Consider the following 16,630-nt stretch of genomic DNA (forward strand, 5'->3'; position numbering starts at 1 on the left):
CAGCGTCTGTTCATGATGAGGGAAATGCTCTGAGTTTGAAACACGGTTCCATATGGTTGGTTGTTGTTCAGGGACTGATGAGGATGAGTCATAATACATTCCAAATTTTATTTGATAAAACTGGTGTAAGAGTAAAATAGATGGGGTGTTGGATTAACCACAGTTATAGTCAGTTATGAATGACTTGTGCAGGAAGTCAAAATTAAAAATTGGTTAATCAACTGTCTATTTTAATCTGTACCAACACAGCTTTGTGTCTGATTATGTAAACATTTCCTGTCATTGTTTGTGGAGGGTCAGAGGAAGCGGTCTTCTTTATGACCACATGTGCTTTTATCATTATTTGGCTCAACCATAATGATGTTGTCTGTCACATCTGATCTGTTAGGAGTCAGAGTATTTTTAAGAAGACTAATATAATTAGCGTATTTCCATTAAGAAATACTTTTCAGGGGGCTTTTTAGTGTTTCTTGAGAAAATAGAGATTTAGTAGATTTAGTTTTTCATTTTAAAGGTCAGTTATATAAAAAAAAATCAAGGTTAACTTTTCAGCCTCTCCCCTTTTGGAAGACCACGCAATGTAAAGATCTTAAGAACACTAATAAGTGGGCCTTAAATTAAAGAAAAAGTTCAGACATTTAGGAAACGTTCATATTTTATTTCCTGCTAAGAGCTAGATAAGGAGATTAAAACCTCACTTCCATCTTTATGTTTACTACGAAGATCGTGCCAAGAGATGCATGGTTTAGCTTAACGTAGACACTTTTCCAAAGGCGAGGGAAACAGCCTACCATCACCTCTTAAGTTCCCTAATCAATTAATGTACCATATATTAATATACTAACAAGTAATGTCTTCTTTCCTTTGCTTAACCTTTGAAAAATGCATAACAGTGTAATAATGTGGATACTTTTAAAATCTAGCTTTACCTCTCCATTTATTTTTCTTCCAAGTTGCATTCCTCAGCTTTAATGATAAAATTGAATTAATTGAATACCCGACCCTATTTCTCTTCATTCAGGTGTTGGCCGCTGGTATTAGGATGCTTTTGTCCAAACATCACACCTGGAGGTAACCCCACGTTGACTGTGCTGTTACCCTACTTTGCACCCAGGAGTGGAGATGGTCCACTGGACCACACAGTGGGGGACATGCGCCTGGTTCCAGACTCTGCTGGCCTTTGCATTGGCCAACTGTTCCTCACTTGCCCCCAGCACTGTCAACTACTCTGTGGTTTATACCATGCCTTTCTTCCAGGCCCGGGGTCCCATTCAGAACATAGTCAACAACTCGCTTTACCAGGAGGTTTATGTTGCTTCTCAGAATGTGATCGAGGCTGTCAATCGAAGCCTGGAGAAGGTGTGGGAGCTCCGCACTGGGCCAGTGGGAAGCCCAGAGTGTCAAATATGCAATTTGTGCAATGTTGACAAAGATCCCAATTTCCTGGAGGACACAAACAACCAGGTCTTGCTGTTGGATACTCTCTTTATGTATTTATACTCCTGTGGAAGTTCTCAGTATGGTGTTTGCTATTTCCACCAACTTAACTCAAATGGAGTGCCGCCTTCTCTTTCTAAGTGTTTGTATAGAAAGGATTCCAACTCTGCTGCCTACTGTCCTGACTGTGTGGCTAGCCCTCTGGGTACCAAAGTCACAATGGTTGAAGAGGGCCAAACTGTATACTTCTTTGTTGCCACAACTGTTAATGACAGTGTGACCCAGCGTTACGGAAGGAAGTCTATATCAGTGCGTCGACCACTTGCAACTGAAGATGGTTTCTTCAGCGACGTGCGTGGCCTCACTGTCCTCCCGGGCTTGCGGAGGACTTACCATATAGAATATGTGTACAGCTTTTTCACTCAGGAATTTGTCTACTTCCTCTCAGTTCAGAGAGAGAGCCCAGATCAGGACTCATCTCCGTTTCAAACTCGTCTTGGCCGTCTCCCACGTAATGAATGGGAGATGAAGAGGTATCGTGAGGTGATTCTGGAGTGTCGCTTTGAACCAAAACGGCGTAGAAGGAACGTTGCCAGTGAACCCTACAAGGATGTGGTCTACAATGTGGTCCAGGCAGCCCATTTTGGCAAGGCGGGCAGGGAGCTGGCAGAGGAGTTGGGGGCAGAGGAGGAAGATGACATCCTCTATGGGGTTTTCGCAGTTACTGATGACAGTGGGGTCACGGAGCATGACTCAGCCTTGTGCGCGTTCCCCATGGACAATGTGAACAAAGCAATCGTGGATGGGGTGGACGACTGCTGTGAGTCTGGACCAGAGCAGCTCTCCAGAGGGCTCTGCCATTTCCAGCCCTGTGAGAGCTGTCCACATGAGGTGAGCCCATCAGTCCATACACAACCATTGTGATTTAGATCCAATTCAATGTGAGAGATTCAAATAGGCAAAAAACAAAGTAAACTCAGTTGTATGTGAGTAGTTCGGGGGGGGATGAATAGAGGGAAAATATGTTGATTTTACTCGACAAGATGATATGCGTTTCCAGCAACACATCTTTTGCTTTCAAAGTGAGTATTCCACTAAAATAGAAAACACCTAAGGTAATTCCCTGAGCTAAATCGATTCAATAAATTAACCATATGCTGACTCAAGCTGCAGGTATCTTGATAGGCCTATAAAACATCTTACTATGTGGGTGTGGAGCGATGTACTACGACTGCTTACCATATGTATTAAACTTCAAAAAGATAGTTAACCAAGCCAGATAAATACATACTTATTGTAATACTTAATGTAAGAGTTTGGGTAAATGTCATTTTATGCAAACCTGTACCCCCTTAAACAAAGCAATTATCTACTCACAGTACTGGCAGAAGCAGCAGTGCATTGACAGAGCCAAACTGAGGAAAGGAAACGCACAACTTCTAAAAAATGACTTATCCTTCCGGAGAGTCAGCTCAAGCTGCGTGTGTGCTCAGTTTTCCATGATAAAACTTATTTGCAGGACATGACGGTGCACGCTCTGTGACCATCAAAGCAAAACCATTTCCCTTACAGCCAAGAGATCCCTGTGTGAAACCAAAATAGAATATAAAGGTATTATTTGAGCCCAAACGTCCTCCCCTATTTATTTGTACATTTTTAAAGTAAATAAACATGAAGCTACAACTAGGAGCAACAGAACATGAAACAGGTGAAACAGCTAGCCAGTCTTGTCTAAAAGTAAAGAAAAGAAGAAAAAAACCAAAACCATCCTACCACCACTTCTTAAGCTCAAACACGTTATGTCTTGTTTGTTGAATACATGGCCAGGAGCAATCATTTTCCTGATTCTTGACGTCACTGTTAGGTTGTCACACAACCTGGAGGGATTTACTAATGATATATAGGTGGATTTATTTAGATTTGGTCGGAGCCAGGCTAGCTATTTCCCTCTCTTCCAGTTCCAATGCTAAGCTAAGCTAGCTGCCTGCTTGCTCGAGGTTCATATTTAGTGTACAGCCATGAGAGTGGTATCAATCTCTTCATTAAACTCTTGAGAATAACGCCTTAATATTTAGATATAAACAAGAAGCTCTAACTTTTTCTACATGACCCTACGTTCAATGAGTCATGGTGAAAATGTTTTGAATGTGATGAGACAGGCTGAATTAATGGAACTTTTATTTTTTTATTTTTCTCTTGGACCTTGAATGATCATTTACTTTAGGCATGTACTCTTGATTATGTGTCAGGTCTTGTAAATGACTTGCCCATGAATGTGAAGCTTTTGTACCATTACAGTCATTTGCATCCCACTCTGCAGAAGACGGCAACTAGAATCACTTTCATCAGCATCTAGTAAACATAAAATTGAAGAAAATAAGGATAAAAATAGCTTTTTTGGATGGAAGAACAGTTATGGAAAAAGTCATCACTATACAGAGGCAACTGGTAAATGAAAACTGGACAGATGCCAAATGGTGAGGATGAGGGTAACCAACATTATGACTCATTTCTTGCATCAAGTGAGTGAATTCTCAGACTAGAGAGGAAGAGTTCATTCAAACAAAGCCCACCTAAATATCATGGTGTTAGTGTATTCAGAATTATTTGAAGCCAGAGTATACATTTTTATATAAAATTTCAAATGTCTGTGGGAAATTATTGGGAAAATTGCTATGTATTTCCAGATCATGTGATCAATGAAACGCCTTCAAGTTTTTTCATTAATGACTGCTCAGGAGTGGGAATGTACAGACTTCCTAGAAAACAGATGGGACTCAGAAACAAAACTATGAGGTCATCATTTATAAGAAAAGCTGAGAAATGAACGCTGGTTTTGAATGTTTTTCTTCTATTTCTAGAAGAGTAACAAAGACTAAGAGTAGTGAACTTTTGTCCCAAGACTTATTGTCAGTCGTTGCTTTTGGCTGCTGGTCTGAATGTTGAGTAACCTGCCAGTGGGATAATCCAACAATGTGAAATCCTGGTGCTTCCATTTCTCGGCAGATTCAAAACACATTTTGTGCCAACAACATCATCTGTGTCTGCTTTCATTTTCTGTATTTTATTTTGTCATTAAATTATTTAGACATAAGAAGATCATTAACCTGAATTATGTAGAGTACATTTTAAATGTGAGTTTGCACTTCTGTCAATCATGAAGAACTTTCAGCTTTTTGACTCTCAATGACATGAAAAAATGCTTTGGTTTGGCATTGGATAAATCATATCATAATAGTAATCATGTTACACTTTTTTCCTTGATCACATTATGGAGATGTTAGTCCTTGAATAATTTGACCTTTTGACCTATCTTTTTTCCTCGTCTAAGTTGAAGTACATTATGTGCCAAAGATTTTTGTTTGAAGTTGAATTTGAGTTTAAGGGACGAGTAAACTGAATTCTGAGGGTTTATGCTCCTCTTGGCTTTGCAGGTGACTTCAGTGAATAGCAATGCTGTGTGTTTTTCTCCTTATGCTTGAGGCTCTCATTATGACACAGTGGAGGATGCACAATGTTTCCAATGTTTTTTTCGCATCTACTTGATTTCATTCCCGGTTTCCTTTTTCCACCGTTATATGCCAAGAAAGAAAATGTCAGCATGTCATTTCTTGCTGATTTAATAAATTGGTTTCAGAGATATTAAGCAGTGTTTACACATAGACTCCCCTTAATCAAATAGTGTTCCACCCTGCTCTGTGTCTATAGCTACAAGGCAATCCTCCTGTCAGTAATGCAGCACACTATCATTTATCATGGCCTCCTAGATAATAAAATGATCATATTAGCATGACAGATTCACCTTGTGCTTCTGATGTGCCAGGGACTTTCTCACGACTTCCCTGGTGACCAGTTCAGCTCATACCATGCTCATTCCTTATAAGCAAACAGCTGGGGCTGTGCTAATATATCTTTTAATGTTAAAAAACTATTATTGTCTGAGGATGTGGAAGCCATCAGAGCACATCAATATACACTTTTAACTGTCAAGCTAATTCAAATACCCTATTAACCAGATTGGATGCTGGAAACATGGAGTATAAGTGGCTATAGTTATACAATAGTGTTTGCCTTGAAAGCAGCATGAGGAAAATGTGATATTGCACTATATCTGCCTACTAATGGTGATTTGTGTTAACAAAGCTTGTATGAATGGACCATGACCATAAATGATGTGACAAAGAAATCCCCACTAAAGTTTCACTTACCAGCCTCTTCTGGAGCTTTGTCAGCTGTGTTTAGCATCAGTTAATGGGCCTTGTGTTGAAACAGCTTCTTCCACTACTTGACCTTGAGTTTGGATCATTTATTCTACTACTTGACTTTGGTTGAGTAGTCTTTCCATGGTCAAGAATACATTTGCATGTGTAATATAAATGTTTGTTTTTTTACCCTAAACATAGCTTAATCTGAAATATACTAAAGCCTTGGCAACAGTGGAGATACGACACGTCACTCCTCTTTTATCATCAACTCTTAATAATACAAGTTAAAGAAACATAATTTTTTCTGCTTCTCTTACTAATTGTCTAAAGTAGTTGTCTTATGTTTATGTCCTCTGCTATCTGTGTATTATGTCCTAGAGCATGGAGAACCATGCCACATGCAGAGACCACCCTACTATGGTGTCAAAGCCCTACTACAGAGTGGACCTCTTCAACAGGCAGATGACAGACGTCCTTCTCACATCTCTGCTGGTCACAATTATAGAGAACAAGACTGTAGCTCATATCGGCACCTCTACGGGACGCCTGCTGCAGGTAAATGGCATGATTTTAACAATTTCTGATTCTTCTATCAGCCCTTTTTAGTATCTGTCTTCAGTGGATAAGTATATAAGTATATGATGATGATCTGATGCTAATAATTATTGTTGTGCCTGGTTTGCAGCTTGTATTGAGAAGATCCAGCCCGATTATCTTTGCCAATTACTCTTTGGTGGAGAACCAGATAGTCTCATCAATTGCTGCTGTGTACTCATCTGAGTATCTTCTCTTTGTTGTTGGAGACAAGGTAGGAGAGCAGTCCCATGTCTTTGAATTAGACTAAAACAATCTTTCTCTGCAGATTTTACACGTATGTCTAATGATTTAGCAGTTAACAGTTCTCTCTTGAAGTAATAAATAATTAAGTAGTAAACAGAGGTAATTCCCTTCAGCAGATATTCTAATAGCTGCATACATAATGAAGTAGCACAGAGTATCTTTAGCTAAAGATTTTTTTATTCGACCTTAAAAATTGTAATGTCTCTCTGACCCAGATGTTCCAAGTACCCCAGAGAGGGCCGGGCTGTCAACACTTCCTGACCTGCGCCATGTGTCTGATAGCCCCTAAGTTCATGGGCTGTGGCTGGTGCTCTGGAGTGTGCTCCTGGGAGAGTGAGTGTCACAGTCGATGGAGGAATGAGTCCTGCCCACCAGGGATCACTGGGGTGAGGTTTGTTTTGTAAGCCAGTTTAGAAACATCGCTTTGAGCCACTAAACATTTCATTTCAAAGTGGCACTATATATTCTGCTTTATTGACGCAGTTCTTTCCACGGACTGCTCCCCCTGATGGTCAAACAGAGCTAACAGTGTGTGGATGGGAGTTCCAGTCTCCTTCAAGACGTGCCATCACCTCCAGAACCCACCAGGTCCGGCTGGGACAGACTGCCTGCACAGTGCTTACAGCCAAAAGCAACATCACACAGTGAGTATCAATGCAGGGCTCCTACTGGTTCCAAATACAATCTATTCGTACTGTTGTCAATTTTTGGAAAAACATTTTTTTTGGTAGTTTTTTTTTGAAGATTTATTCCGCTGAAAAAACGAGGTCTTAAATTCTTTCCCAGGAAACCTTCAGATGAAATCAGAAAGCAGATGATACTTTTGCTGCACTGTGATGTGTTCTATTAAATCATTGTTTGTACAGAAATCTATATTAAACTCTTCTACAATGTCTGACTAATAATAATGGACTTTAAGGGGCCGACAACAAAACTTCACGTGTCCTATTATGTCCTTATTGAGAACTTGAAATACCTGTGTGAAACATTATAGTTCATATTTGCCAAATTCAGGATACAAAGCCAAAATGTGTAGATAAACAAGATGAGGAGTCTATAGGCATTCCATTAAAACTCCCCATGTCAGCATGCTTATGCTGATGTCAAGCAGATAGCTAGATAGATAGTTAGCGTGTTAGCATACAAACAGTATTCTTATTTTTAATTAAATATTTACTGAAATTACAGCCGCTAGTGTGAATATGAAATGTGTTTAACATTTTAGAGCAACATGCTAGTTCTATGAAGACAATCTCACTCTCAAGCAGAATGATTAAACTTACTTAAGCTGTAAGTGCAAAAAGGATCTTTTGTCTCCTGATGCTGTATAAAGTCAAACCTTTTTTTCTTTTCTTTTTTTTTTAAGTCAAAACATTTTTATTGAAACAATGATTTAATTGTCACTATCTTTGCAGTAACTGTATTTGCCACTGACATACTGTGTGTTTTGTTGTGCTGCTTTTTAGTCTTGTGTGCAAGATTCGCTCTGGGGCCACTGAGCTGTCAAAACCAGTCAGCATTACAGTGGAGGTGCACGAGGGAAAGGTGGACAAATGCTACTCTATTGACGGGAAGGCAGAGATGCCAGGATTCACATTTGTGGTAATCTTTGCTCTGTTAATCTATTTATATCCTCATTTAAAAAAACTCTAAATATTAAATAAAGCTCTAAATGTTTAAAAACCAGAAACACTTTCACTTAAATCTAAATAAACTATCCCGTCAGATTCCAAACATCACAGAAATCCAGCCAAACTATGGTCCTCGTGTCGGGGGCACGCACATCACAGTGACTGGGCCTCACTTGGATGCTGGGAAGACCAGGAAAGTCACTCTCAATGACATGCCCTGTCCCATAAAAAGGTCTTCAATTATCCCTTCTTCTCTGTGTTCATGCATTTACATGAAATGTTTAAAATAACTTTTTGACTTACAGCTGTGTCTTGGTGCCCTACTTTCTAGAGGTAAAGGTGACGAGTTGCCGCTCAGAACATTTTTATAGCCATGATCTGATAAGCAGACATGTTCTAGCTTGTATGTAAAATTATGGTTTGGGAAACTACAGTGTAACTCATTGAAAGGTCTTGGCATCCAAAGACTGACTCAGAATGCAACTATTTTCTACTGTAGATGTTTTCTCACTGAACATACAAAATATACTTCAAAGCATGAAGCTTTTTGATCTTCTACAGTTTATCTGTTATGGTATGTAATTCTCATACCTCCCTCTCATTACAGAGTCACAAAGCCCAAAGGCAATGTGTCCTCCATCATCTGTCTGTCCCAGCAAATCTCAGAGGTGAGGGATGTTCCTCTGAGTGTTTTTATCGACAAGTCTCCTGTCCTCACAACAAAGGTGTTTTACTACAAAGAAAACCCAAAGATCACAGCTGTCCTGCCTGGCTGCAGCTTTGACAGGTAGGCCACTGAGACCTGCAGCACAAACAGCTGATGTGTATCATGATCTGTAAAAGAACCTCTTTCATCTAGACAAAGGAAAAACAAGGGGGGAATATTTTACATTCATACATTCACAATTTCATTTTTTATATGATAAATTTAACTTCATTGTATAATTTCACCTGACATGAACATTTTAAACATTTGTCTGTATTGCAGGGGGTCCAAGATTGTGATTGAGGGGGAGAACCTGGATTCTGTTTACCGCACCATCATCCGCTTTAAACCCAATGAGAGCCACCTGAAACCTGTGACAAGGGTACGTAGGTCATCGTAATGTAGAGTAAATAGATTCAGAAGCATTACTCTTTAATCTGTCTAAAGTTTTAGAACAACTTGATCCCCCCAAAAGATTTTTGTACCTTTATTTGACTGGGTTTTGCATTACAGTATGAGCTCACTGTTTTTCAGGAGTGCATAGGCAAGTCCTTGCCTACAAGGATGGAGTGTATCTCTCCTGTGTTCCACAGAGATGAGACAGAGGAAGGAGAACTTTCTTTTGACATGGATGGAGCTTTAGGACTTTGGAATGAAGAATTCTCTTACCACCCCTACGGCGAGCCCATCCCTTTTGAAACTGAGGGACATGTGCTGAGTTTGTATCCTGGGTTTGACGAAGTATCACTACATGTAAGAGATAGTACTAAGGATATTTGCTTCTGAATAAATTTAAAAATAAATCTGTTCATGTAATATGTATAATATTTATAATTTTAAAATTACTAGTTTGGCTTCATATCCTGATGTACTTCTCTGTACATAGCATCAAAAGCTGAATCTGGTGAGCTCCTGCATGACCATCATTATGACGGTGGCAGGTGTTAATTGTGATGCTAAAGTTCTGGATAATGAGATCACCTGCAGGATCCCTAAAAACATGACCATCCCCAGTGAGGGACTGCCAGTGAAGGTAAGTCACGTTAAACATTTAGATAATAATCAGCTGACTTACTTTCCTGGATCCAGCACGTAAAAGGGGTCTAACCTTTCTGCGGCAATGAGATAATATGTGAAAATACTGCACAAATCAGCCTTATATATTTTAGTAAAGATTTTTCTAATATATTAATATTGTTTTTATGAAAACTCAGAAAAAGCATGTATTCATACTGACAGGGGCTAGAAAGCTTATGCGAGCATTCAAAATTAACTAACATTTTGCGAGTACAATAAATTCGTACATACCAAGATTGATACCAATCTCATGTCTGTATGTTATAATTTCAGGGCTGCTTCCAGGAGGTGGTTAGCTTAGCTTAGCTTAACTTAGCTTAGCACAAAGAGCTGAAACTTGGGTAACACTTAGCCTGGCCTTGTCTAAAGATAAGACTCTTCATTGAAATGAGAGCGGTGTTCCATCCCTCAATCCCTTCATTTTACCGGGTTGGGGGGGGGGGCAGGTGGCAGTGGCAGCAGGCTTAGTAAGCTAGTCAAAAACCCCCTCTCCCCAAAAACATTGTCCAGCTCTTCCTGGGGATCCTGAGGTGTCCCCAAGCAAAAGGAGATGTTAAATCTTTCAAGGCTTTTCCGGCTCTACTTCTAGGAAAACCCTTACCCAGAAAACCTCAAAAGAAAGGTTAATCCCGATCAGATGCCCAAACTATCTCAATTTGCTCCTTTCGACTCAAAAGAGCAGCAGCTCTACTGCGAGCTCCAGCTGGTATCATGATCTCATTCTCACTATGATTCTCAGCATGAAAGGTGAAAAAGTGTATTCACCACAATTTCAAACAATTTATTGAACTACTGAATGTGTAAAAAAACAGAAACGTTTTAAATTAAACAGTAGCAGACCGGCAACTTTGCCCGATTAAGAAAAGGAACCACGTCTTGAAGGTAACTCTTACCTAATAAAAATCTGTCACACTGGGGACTAGATATGTGGGCTGCGTGTTCGAAGAAGGTTTGAGTGACAAATATAATTAATTAACTTACTCCTTGGATTTAAATAGTATAGATGTGCCAATGCATGGGTAGATTTGAACTTAGCTAAATGCTCACACATTCAGCAGTCAGAGTCTCCGTGATTCCTATTGAGGCAATTAAAAGAAAAAGAGTGCTAATGCAATATTACAAGTTTTAACCGTCTTTGATGGACTGTTCTTTAGATCTCGATCAACGGGCAGGTCCACAACGTTGGTGCGGTGGTGAGGGTCAGCAACCACTACATGGTGGGCATTGTCCTGGGGATCCTGGCAGCTTTGGTGGCCGGGGCGGTGCTGGCCTTCGTTGTCATGAAACACTTGAGGAAGAAGAAGAAAGGTGGGCTCCTCTCTTTTCTGTGGACCTTGGTCAGACCTGTTTATACTAGAGTCAGCAACAGAGGGTGGGAATTTAGGGCTGAATCACAGGAATCTTTCAACTAGAACATCCCTGGTGTTGCATGGGATGTGCAGGTGTTCTTCTCAGAGGGTTGATGATTAAAAAGTGTTCTGAAATGTTTTTCAGCTTCCATGGTAGAGAGCCGTTTGGCCCACAGTGTTAACCGCTCTGTCACAAATAATGCGGAGCTGTCGCCTGTTGGGGACTACAGGAGAGGTGACTGTCATGCTAAGCAGTCATCATACCACACTTTTACAATATGTTGCTTGGATCATTTGTCTAATATAGTATCTTAGCTTTTACTTATAACTCCCTCTCTCTGGACTTGTACCAGTTGTATCCCTGAATCCTCCGACCCCAATGGTGGGACCGGTGGTGTTCCCCAGCCTGGCCTACGCTGCAGGCAGCATCGATCCTACCCTAACGCCCCTCATGCCTCCAGATAAGATATCCATCACCAGCTTTAGGCCGGAGCTGCTGGAGGAGGTGAAGGATGTTCTTATTCCTGCAGAGATGCTTCTTGTGCAACACCACCGCATCATAGGGAAGGGTAAGGAACCCCATGGCCTCTATCTGAAACTAAGAACTTGCCAAGGAAAGCATGTATGCTAGTATGAGTTATTTCATAGTTTGGAGTACCAGCAGTACTTCTGTGTCATTTTAACTTTCTGTGTTTATCTCCAGGTCATTTTGGGACTGTCTATCACGGCTACTTTACAGACCACAACAACAGAGAAATCCACTGTGCTGTCAAGTCTTTGAACAGTGAGTAAATCTGCTTTGTGAGTGTTGACATACATATCTCAGGACAGTGTACAGAAAGATTTTTCTGTCCCTCTGCTGTGGGACAAATTGCTACAGGATTTGAAATGCTGTCAAGAGTACCTTCTTAGGGCTGCTTTTCAAAATTGTGATTTCAGTATCCTTTTTTCCATTTTAGTCAGTAATGTATATATGTGTGTTATCAGGGATAACAGATGTGGAGGAGGTGGAGCAGTTTCTGAAGGAAGGCATCATAATGAAGGGTTTCCACCACAGTAATGTGCTGTCTCTGTTGGGCATCCTCCTGCCGCAGGAAGGGCTCCCTCTTGTGGTGCTGCCGTACATGAAGCACGGGGACCTGCGGCACTTCATACGCTGCGAGAAGAGGGTGTGACTTGTTACAACATTGGAATTGAATCTGAATTATGCACAGCCCTCTGTTCACTTAATATTAAAATGTGAAAAATCTCCACCTATTTTAATTAATTTTTTGTTGGATTTTTTTTAGAACCCCACCGTAAAGGATCTTATCGGGTTTGGGCTGCAGGTTGCCAAGGGGATGGAGTATTTGGCTCAGAAGAAGTTTGTGCACAGAGACCTTGCAGCACGAAACTGCATGTGAGTCACCAACATGTGCAGAGAAATCAATAACTCTCAATAACGCTAGAGTCTGTCTTTGATTTATTGTAGAATGACCTTTCATGGTGCATATTTGGTTGAGGTTGTTACATAATGGTACTTAGTTATAATGTTTTGTAATGTTTTTCTTTGTGTTTAGGCTGGACGAGTCATATACAGTGAAGGTGGCAGACTTCGGCATGGCCAGAGATGTTTTCGATAAGGAGTATTACAGTGTTCAGGATCACAGGAAAGCCAAGCTGCCTGTCAAGTGGATGGCCATCGAAAGTCTGCAGACACAGAAATTCACCTCCAAGTCTGATGTGGTGAGCAAATGAAGATGTACTATTGAGGGACACTTTTTATATCCATTATTATTATTATGTATGTTTATGGCAATAATCAATAAATTATAATCTACTATCTTCTATCAGTAAGTTTCCCCTCAAAGTTTACAAATTTAAATAAATCAGTTTTCTTTTTAAGGATTAACAGGATATAAAAGCTGAAGAATGGCCGCATGTAGACGTGGCTTTAGGATTAAGTTCTTAAACTATTCTTTACATGTGTGCAAAACACAACACTGTGGGGAATTTCTTTCTGTCCAAGCGCCCTGGTGCTTCTGTAACGTTTGCCTGTCCTGATGCAGTGGTCCTTTGGTGTGCTGATGTGGGAGATGCTGACCAGAGGAGCGAGCCCATACCCAGAGGTGGACCCTTATGATATAACACATTACTTACTGAAGGGCAGGAGGCTTCCCCAGCCTCAGTACTGCCCTGACCCTCTGTAAGTTGTAATAATATTTCATTTTGTGTCTCATATGTTTAAAGAATGATTGTAAATGTGTTTCTTCTGTTCAGGTAGCATATATCCGTTGTAAAACTTCACTGGTTGAAGCACTGATTTAGGATGAATGCTATTACTACAATATTATTAACACAGATCCTAACTTAAAAGATGGAAGAGAAAAGGATCAGGCACAAAGTCAGAGTTGTAATAACAAGATGTTCCAATGGTCACTCAGTCGTGTGAAACCCGTAAATTGTCCACTACTCGGTATTCTAACACGGTTAAGCAACGCAGTTTAGGAGTTAATGTGTATTTCTTCAAGACACCTCAGAGAAAAGTGCTTTTCACACACACACACACACACACACACACACACACACGCACACACACACACACACACGCACACACACACACACACACGCACACACACACACACACACACACACACACACACACACACACACACACAAAGACACACACAAACAGCACACAAATGTTTTGGCAGTTGTAATAATGAATCTCACAGACCAGAGGCTTGTACCAAACATACTTACATATTGATGGAGAATAAATCAACCATTCATATCCTCTGTGGCTTTGTCACACATCCAATTTGGGTAAAGGGTCACAGAAGAAAGTTAGATAAAAAGGTTAATACAACTTTCATGTCTATCCTGAATAAAGCTTGAGCCAAAAGAAGGTTAGCCTTTAGCACATCATGAAATACAGAATATGTAGGTTTAAACAGCTAATTTGGCTCTGTACAAAGGTAACAAAATCTGCCTACCAGCACGTCTAAAGCTCCACTATTTTATGATAGTTTTCATTTGTTGAATTTGTTGAAATAGTTTTAAAAAGAAAAAAACTGTGACATTACAGGAAGTTATGTGATGACTTTTTTGGCTGATACTAACATCCTGGTGTCCTGGCAATTAATCCTAGTCAGGAAATACAAAGGCAATTGCACGTAAAACGTGTTATAGAGCCAGGCTAACGGTCTCCCTGTTTCTAGTCTTCATAATAAACAAAAAAGAATCTGCTGGCTCAAGCTACATATTTAACATACATATATGAGAGTGGGATCATCTTACCATCTAACTTACAGCAAAAAAGCTAATCAATTTTCCAAATTGTCGAACTCTTCCTTTACTAGGTTAATGTAAAGGACAACTTAGTTTGGGTTGATAACACTCCTTATCATTAAACTCACATCAGTATACCAGCCATGTTAAACCTTTTGATCACAGCTAAACACTACTGCACACCCACAGAGCTATTTTCACTTATTCTGGTGCAACAACATAAACAGTTGGGTCAGACAAATGTCAATCACAGTCGCACAGTCCGCCCCCACAGTTCTCGGAAGAGGTCTAATGAGGCGTAATAAGATAAAACAGCTGTGTGGGTGGACTGTGTGTGTGTAAGGGCTTTACGATCAAGTAGCTTTAAGACAGATTAAAAACACAACTATGTGAGCTGCTGGGTATCACTTATTGTAGGACACCAAATATTTTGTTAAAAGAGTGTGTAAGTCGAACTGACTTACAAATGTTAACTTAATGTGGAAATCAATATAGATCATTTTAATGATAGTTTATAATATCAAGGACTGAGTTCTCCATTCAATGCTTGCTCAGATACAGACTCTGAACATGTTTTTTATACAGCTACAGCATAATGCTTCAGTGCTGGGACCCTGATCCAGAGCTGAGGCCCAGCTTTGCTACATTGGTGTCAGCCGTCTCCACCATTCTGTCCAGCCTGGAGGGAGAACACTACATCAGTCTGAATGTCACCTATGTGAACTTGGACCAACCCCGGCCGTACCCTGCCCTCACCGAGTCTGCTGACGAATATGACTCCACAGATGTTGAAGACTCCGGCTCTGTCTCTTCCTGAGACACTCCTCTTCCTCTCTCAACTTTATACTTGTATTGGTGCTAACAGCAAGAGCACAGGGAAACCCTCTGCCAGGCCACAACAGTGTCTTTTAACACAAAGCATGTTTATGTGCATTAAAGTGGTAGTAATGCTCGGGCAGCCATGGACGGCCATTACTTTTGCAACAATAGCTATATTTTCTCTGTTTTTATTCAATGCATTATACTACATTTCACTGATAATACATCCACCCAGTTTTGTGGTACTGGTTTTTGAGCTAGCCAGACAAATCAAGTCTTGTTAACACTTGTTACATGTTCCATAAGAAGCCTGTTTATACTGGTTCACTATATAAGCCTGCAGGTTAGCTAGGCAGCTATCGATTGTAAAAAAAAAAAAAAAGTTTTCATATTTACTGAAGTGAGGGAGTCTCTCTCATATATATATTTTTTTCTGGAGTGCTGAAAAGCGAGCTAGATTTCAAAGTGAAATCCCTGCAACTCTTTGGCACAATTCTTTATTTGCTACCTACAACGTATTGTACTGTTACATTAACCGCGACCATGTGTATATGTTTAGGTATGACATTCCCACAACTTTGTTGAATATCTTAATTCATAAGTCCTGCACAGAAATCATTATTTAACTGCACAGTCTTTGGTCTTTAATGTTTTTGTTGTGACTTTTAGAGGCAGACAAGAGGAGGACATATTTTTGGACCTTGCTCATGGAGTTCTCCACGCTCTTGGCATGTATTACTTACTAGCTTTGTGCTGAGAAGAATTTCTGTAACCATACACCATAAATCACACAATAATTTATTTAACTAGCTACACTATATGTTGTATATGTGTATATGTATAGGCATGACATTTCCACATTTGCTTTTAATTGTTTTAAAGTATAGTACATGTTCTGTATAGTTTGGATCATACTTCTGTAAGGCATAATGTTCTGAAAACAATCATACTGTTGCTTTTATTTCTGAGACAATGTCTTTGAGATAGTGTAATAAATTAAATATTTATTTGTTTATAGATTTGGTCTCATTTTTGGGCTTTTGGTAAATATAAGAAATAATTCACACTCTGCCTTTTGTAGTTTATTTATGTCACACAAATATTTTCCCTGATTGAATGAAAGTGTTTTGTGGCATTTGTCCCCAAGAGGGCAGCATTTGATTAAAAGTTACTTTGCTTTGCTCCTCAGGATGTTCCCAGCAACATGGGTGCACCCTTCTTTTTCTTTTTTTTGTGCATCATTTTAGCTGTACTGGAACATGAATTACCCAGGTCTTACCCCATCTTTTAAAACCA

General features: G+C 39.9%; 1 protein-coding gene across 1 annotated transcript; it reads left to right on the forward strand.

The window, feature by feature from the left end:
* Positions 1 to 1,122: 1,122 nt before the first annotated feature.
* Positions 1,123 to 15,476, forward strand: mst1rb (macrophage stimulating 1 receptor b). Its single transcript, XM_069678360.1, has 20 exons — positions 1,123 to 2,328; positions 6,021 to 6,197; positions 6,328 to 6,450; positions 6,698 to 6,868; positions 6,966 to 7,126; positions 7,949 to 8,084; positions 8,209 to 8,345; positions 8,721 to 8,900; positions 9,102 to 9,201; positions 9,354 to 9,572; positions 9,706 to 9,852; positions 11,051 to 11,204; positions 11,391 to 11,480; positions 11,599 to 11,814; positions 11,949 to 12,029; positions 12,233 to 12,414; positions 12,535 to 12,644; positions 12,805 to 12,970; positions 13,294 to 13,430; positions 15,101 to 15,476. Exons 1-20 carry the CDS (start codon positions 1,123 to 1,125, stop codon positions 15,330 to 15,332), a joined length of 4,125 nt encoding a protein of 1,374 aa, XP_069534461.1. The 3' UTR covers positions 15,333 to 15,476.
* Positions 15,477 to 16,630: the final 1,154 nt, after the last annotated feature.

The sequence above is a fragment of the Semicossyphus pulcher genome, unplaced genomic scaffold (assembly GCF_022749685.1).
Source record: "Semicossyphus pulcher isolate SPU_LCO1_2020_fin unplaced genomic scaffold, fSemPul1.0.p SCAF_3, whole genome shotgun sequence".
Classification (NCBI taxonomy): Eukaryota; Metazoa; Chordata; class Actinopteri; order Labriformes; family Labridae; genus Semicossyphus; species Semicossyphus pulcher.

What these genes read in the sequence shown, in the direction of transcription:
- mst1rb (XM_069678360.1), top strand. Translation starts at nt 1,123, where the DNA reads ATGGTCCACTGGACCACACAGTGGGGGACATGCGCCTGGTTCCAGACT. An exon ending in GCCCACCAGGGATCACTGGG is followed by an intron (nt 6,869 to 6,965) that starts GTGAGGTTTGTT and finishes TTATTGACGCAG; the next exon opens with TTCTTTCCACGGACTGCTCC. An exon ending in ACCTGAAACCTGTGACAAGG is followed by an intron (nt 9,202 to 9,353) that starts GTACGTAGGTCA and finishes ACTGTTTTTCAG; the next exon opens with GAGTGCATAGGCAAGTCCTT.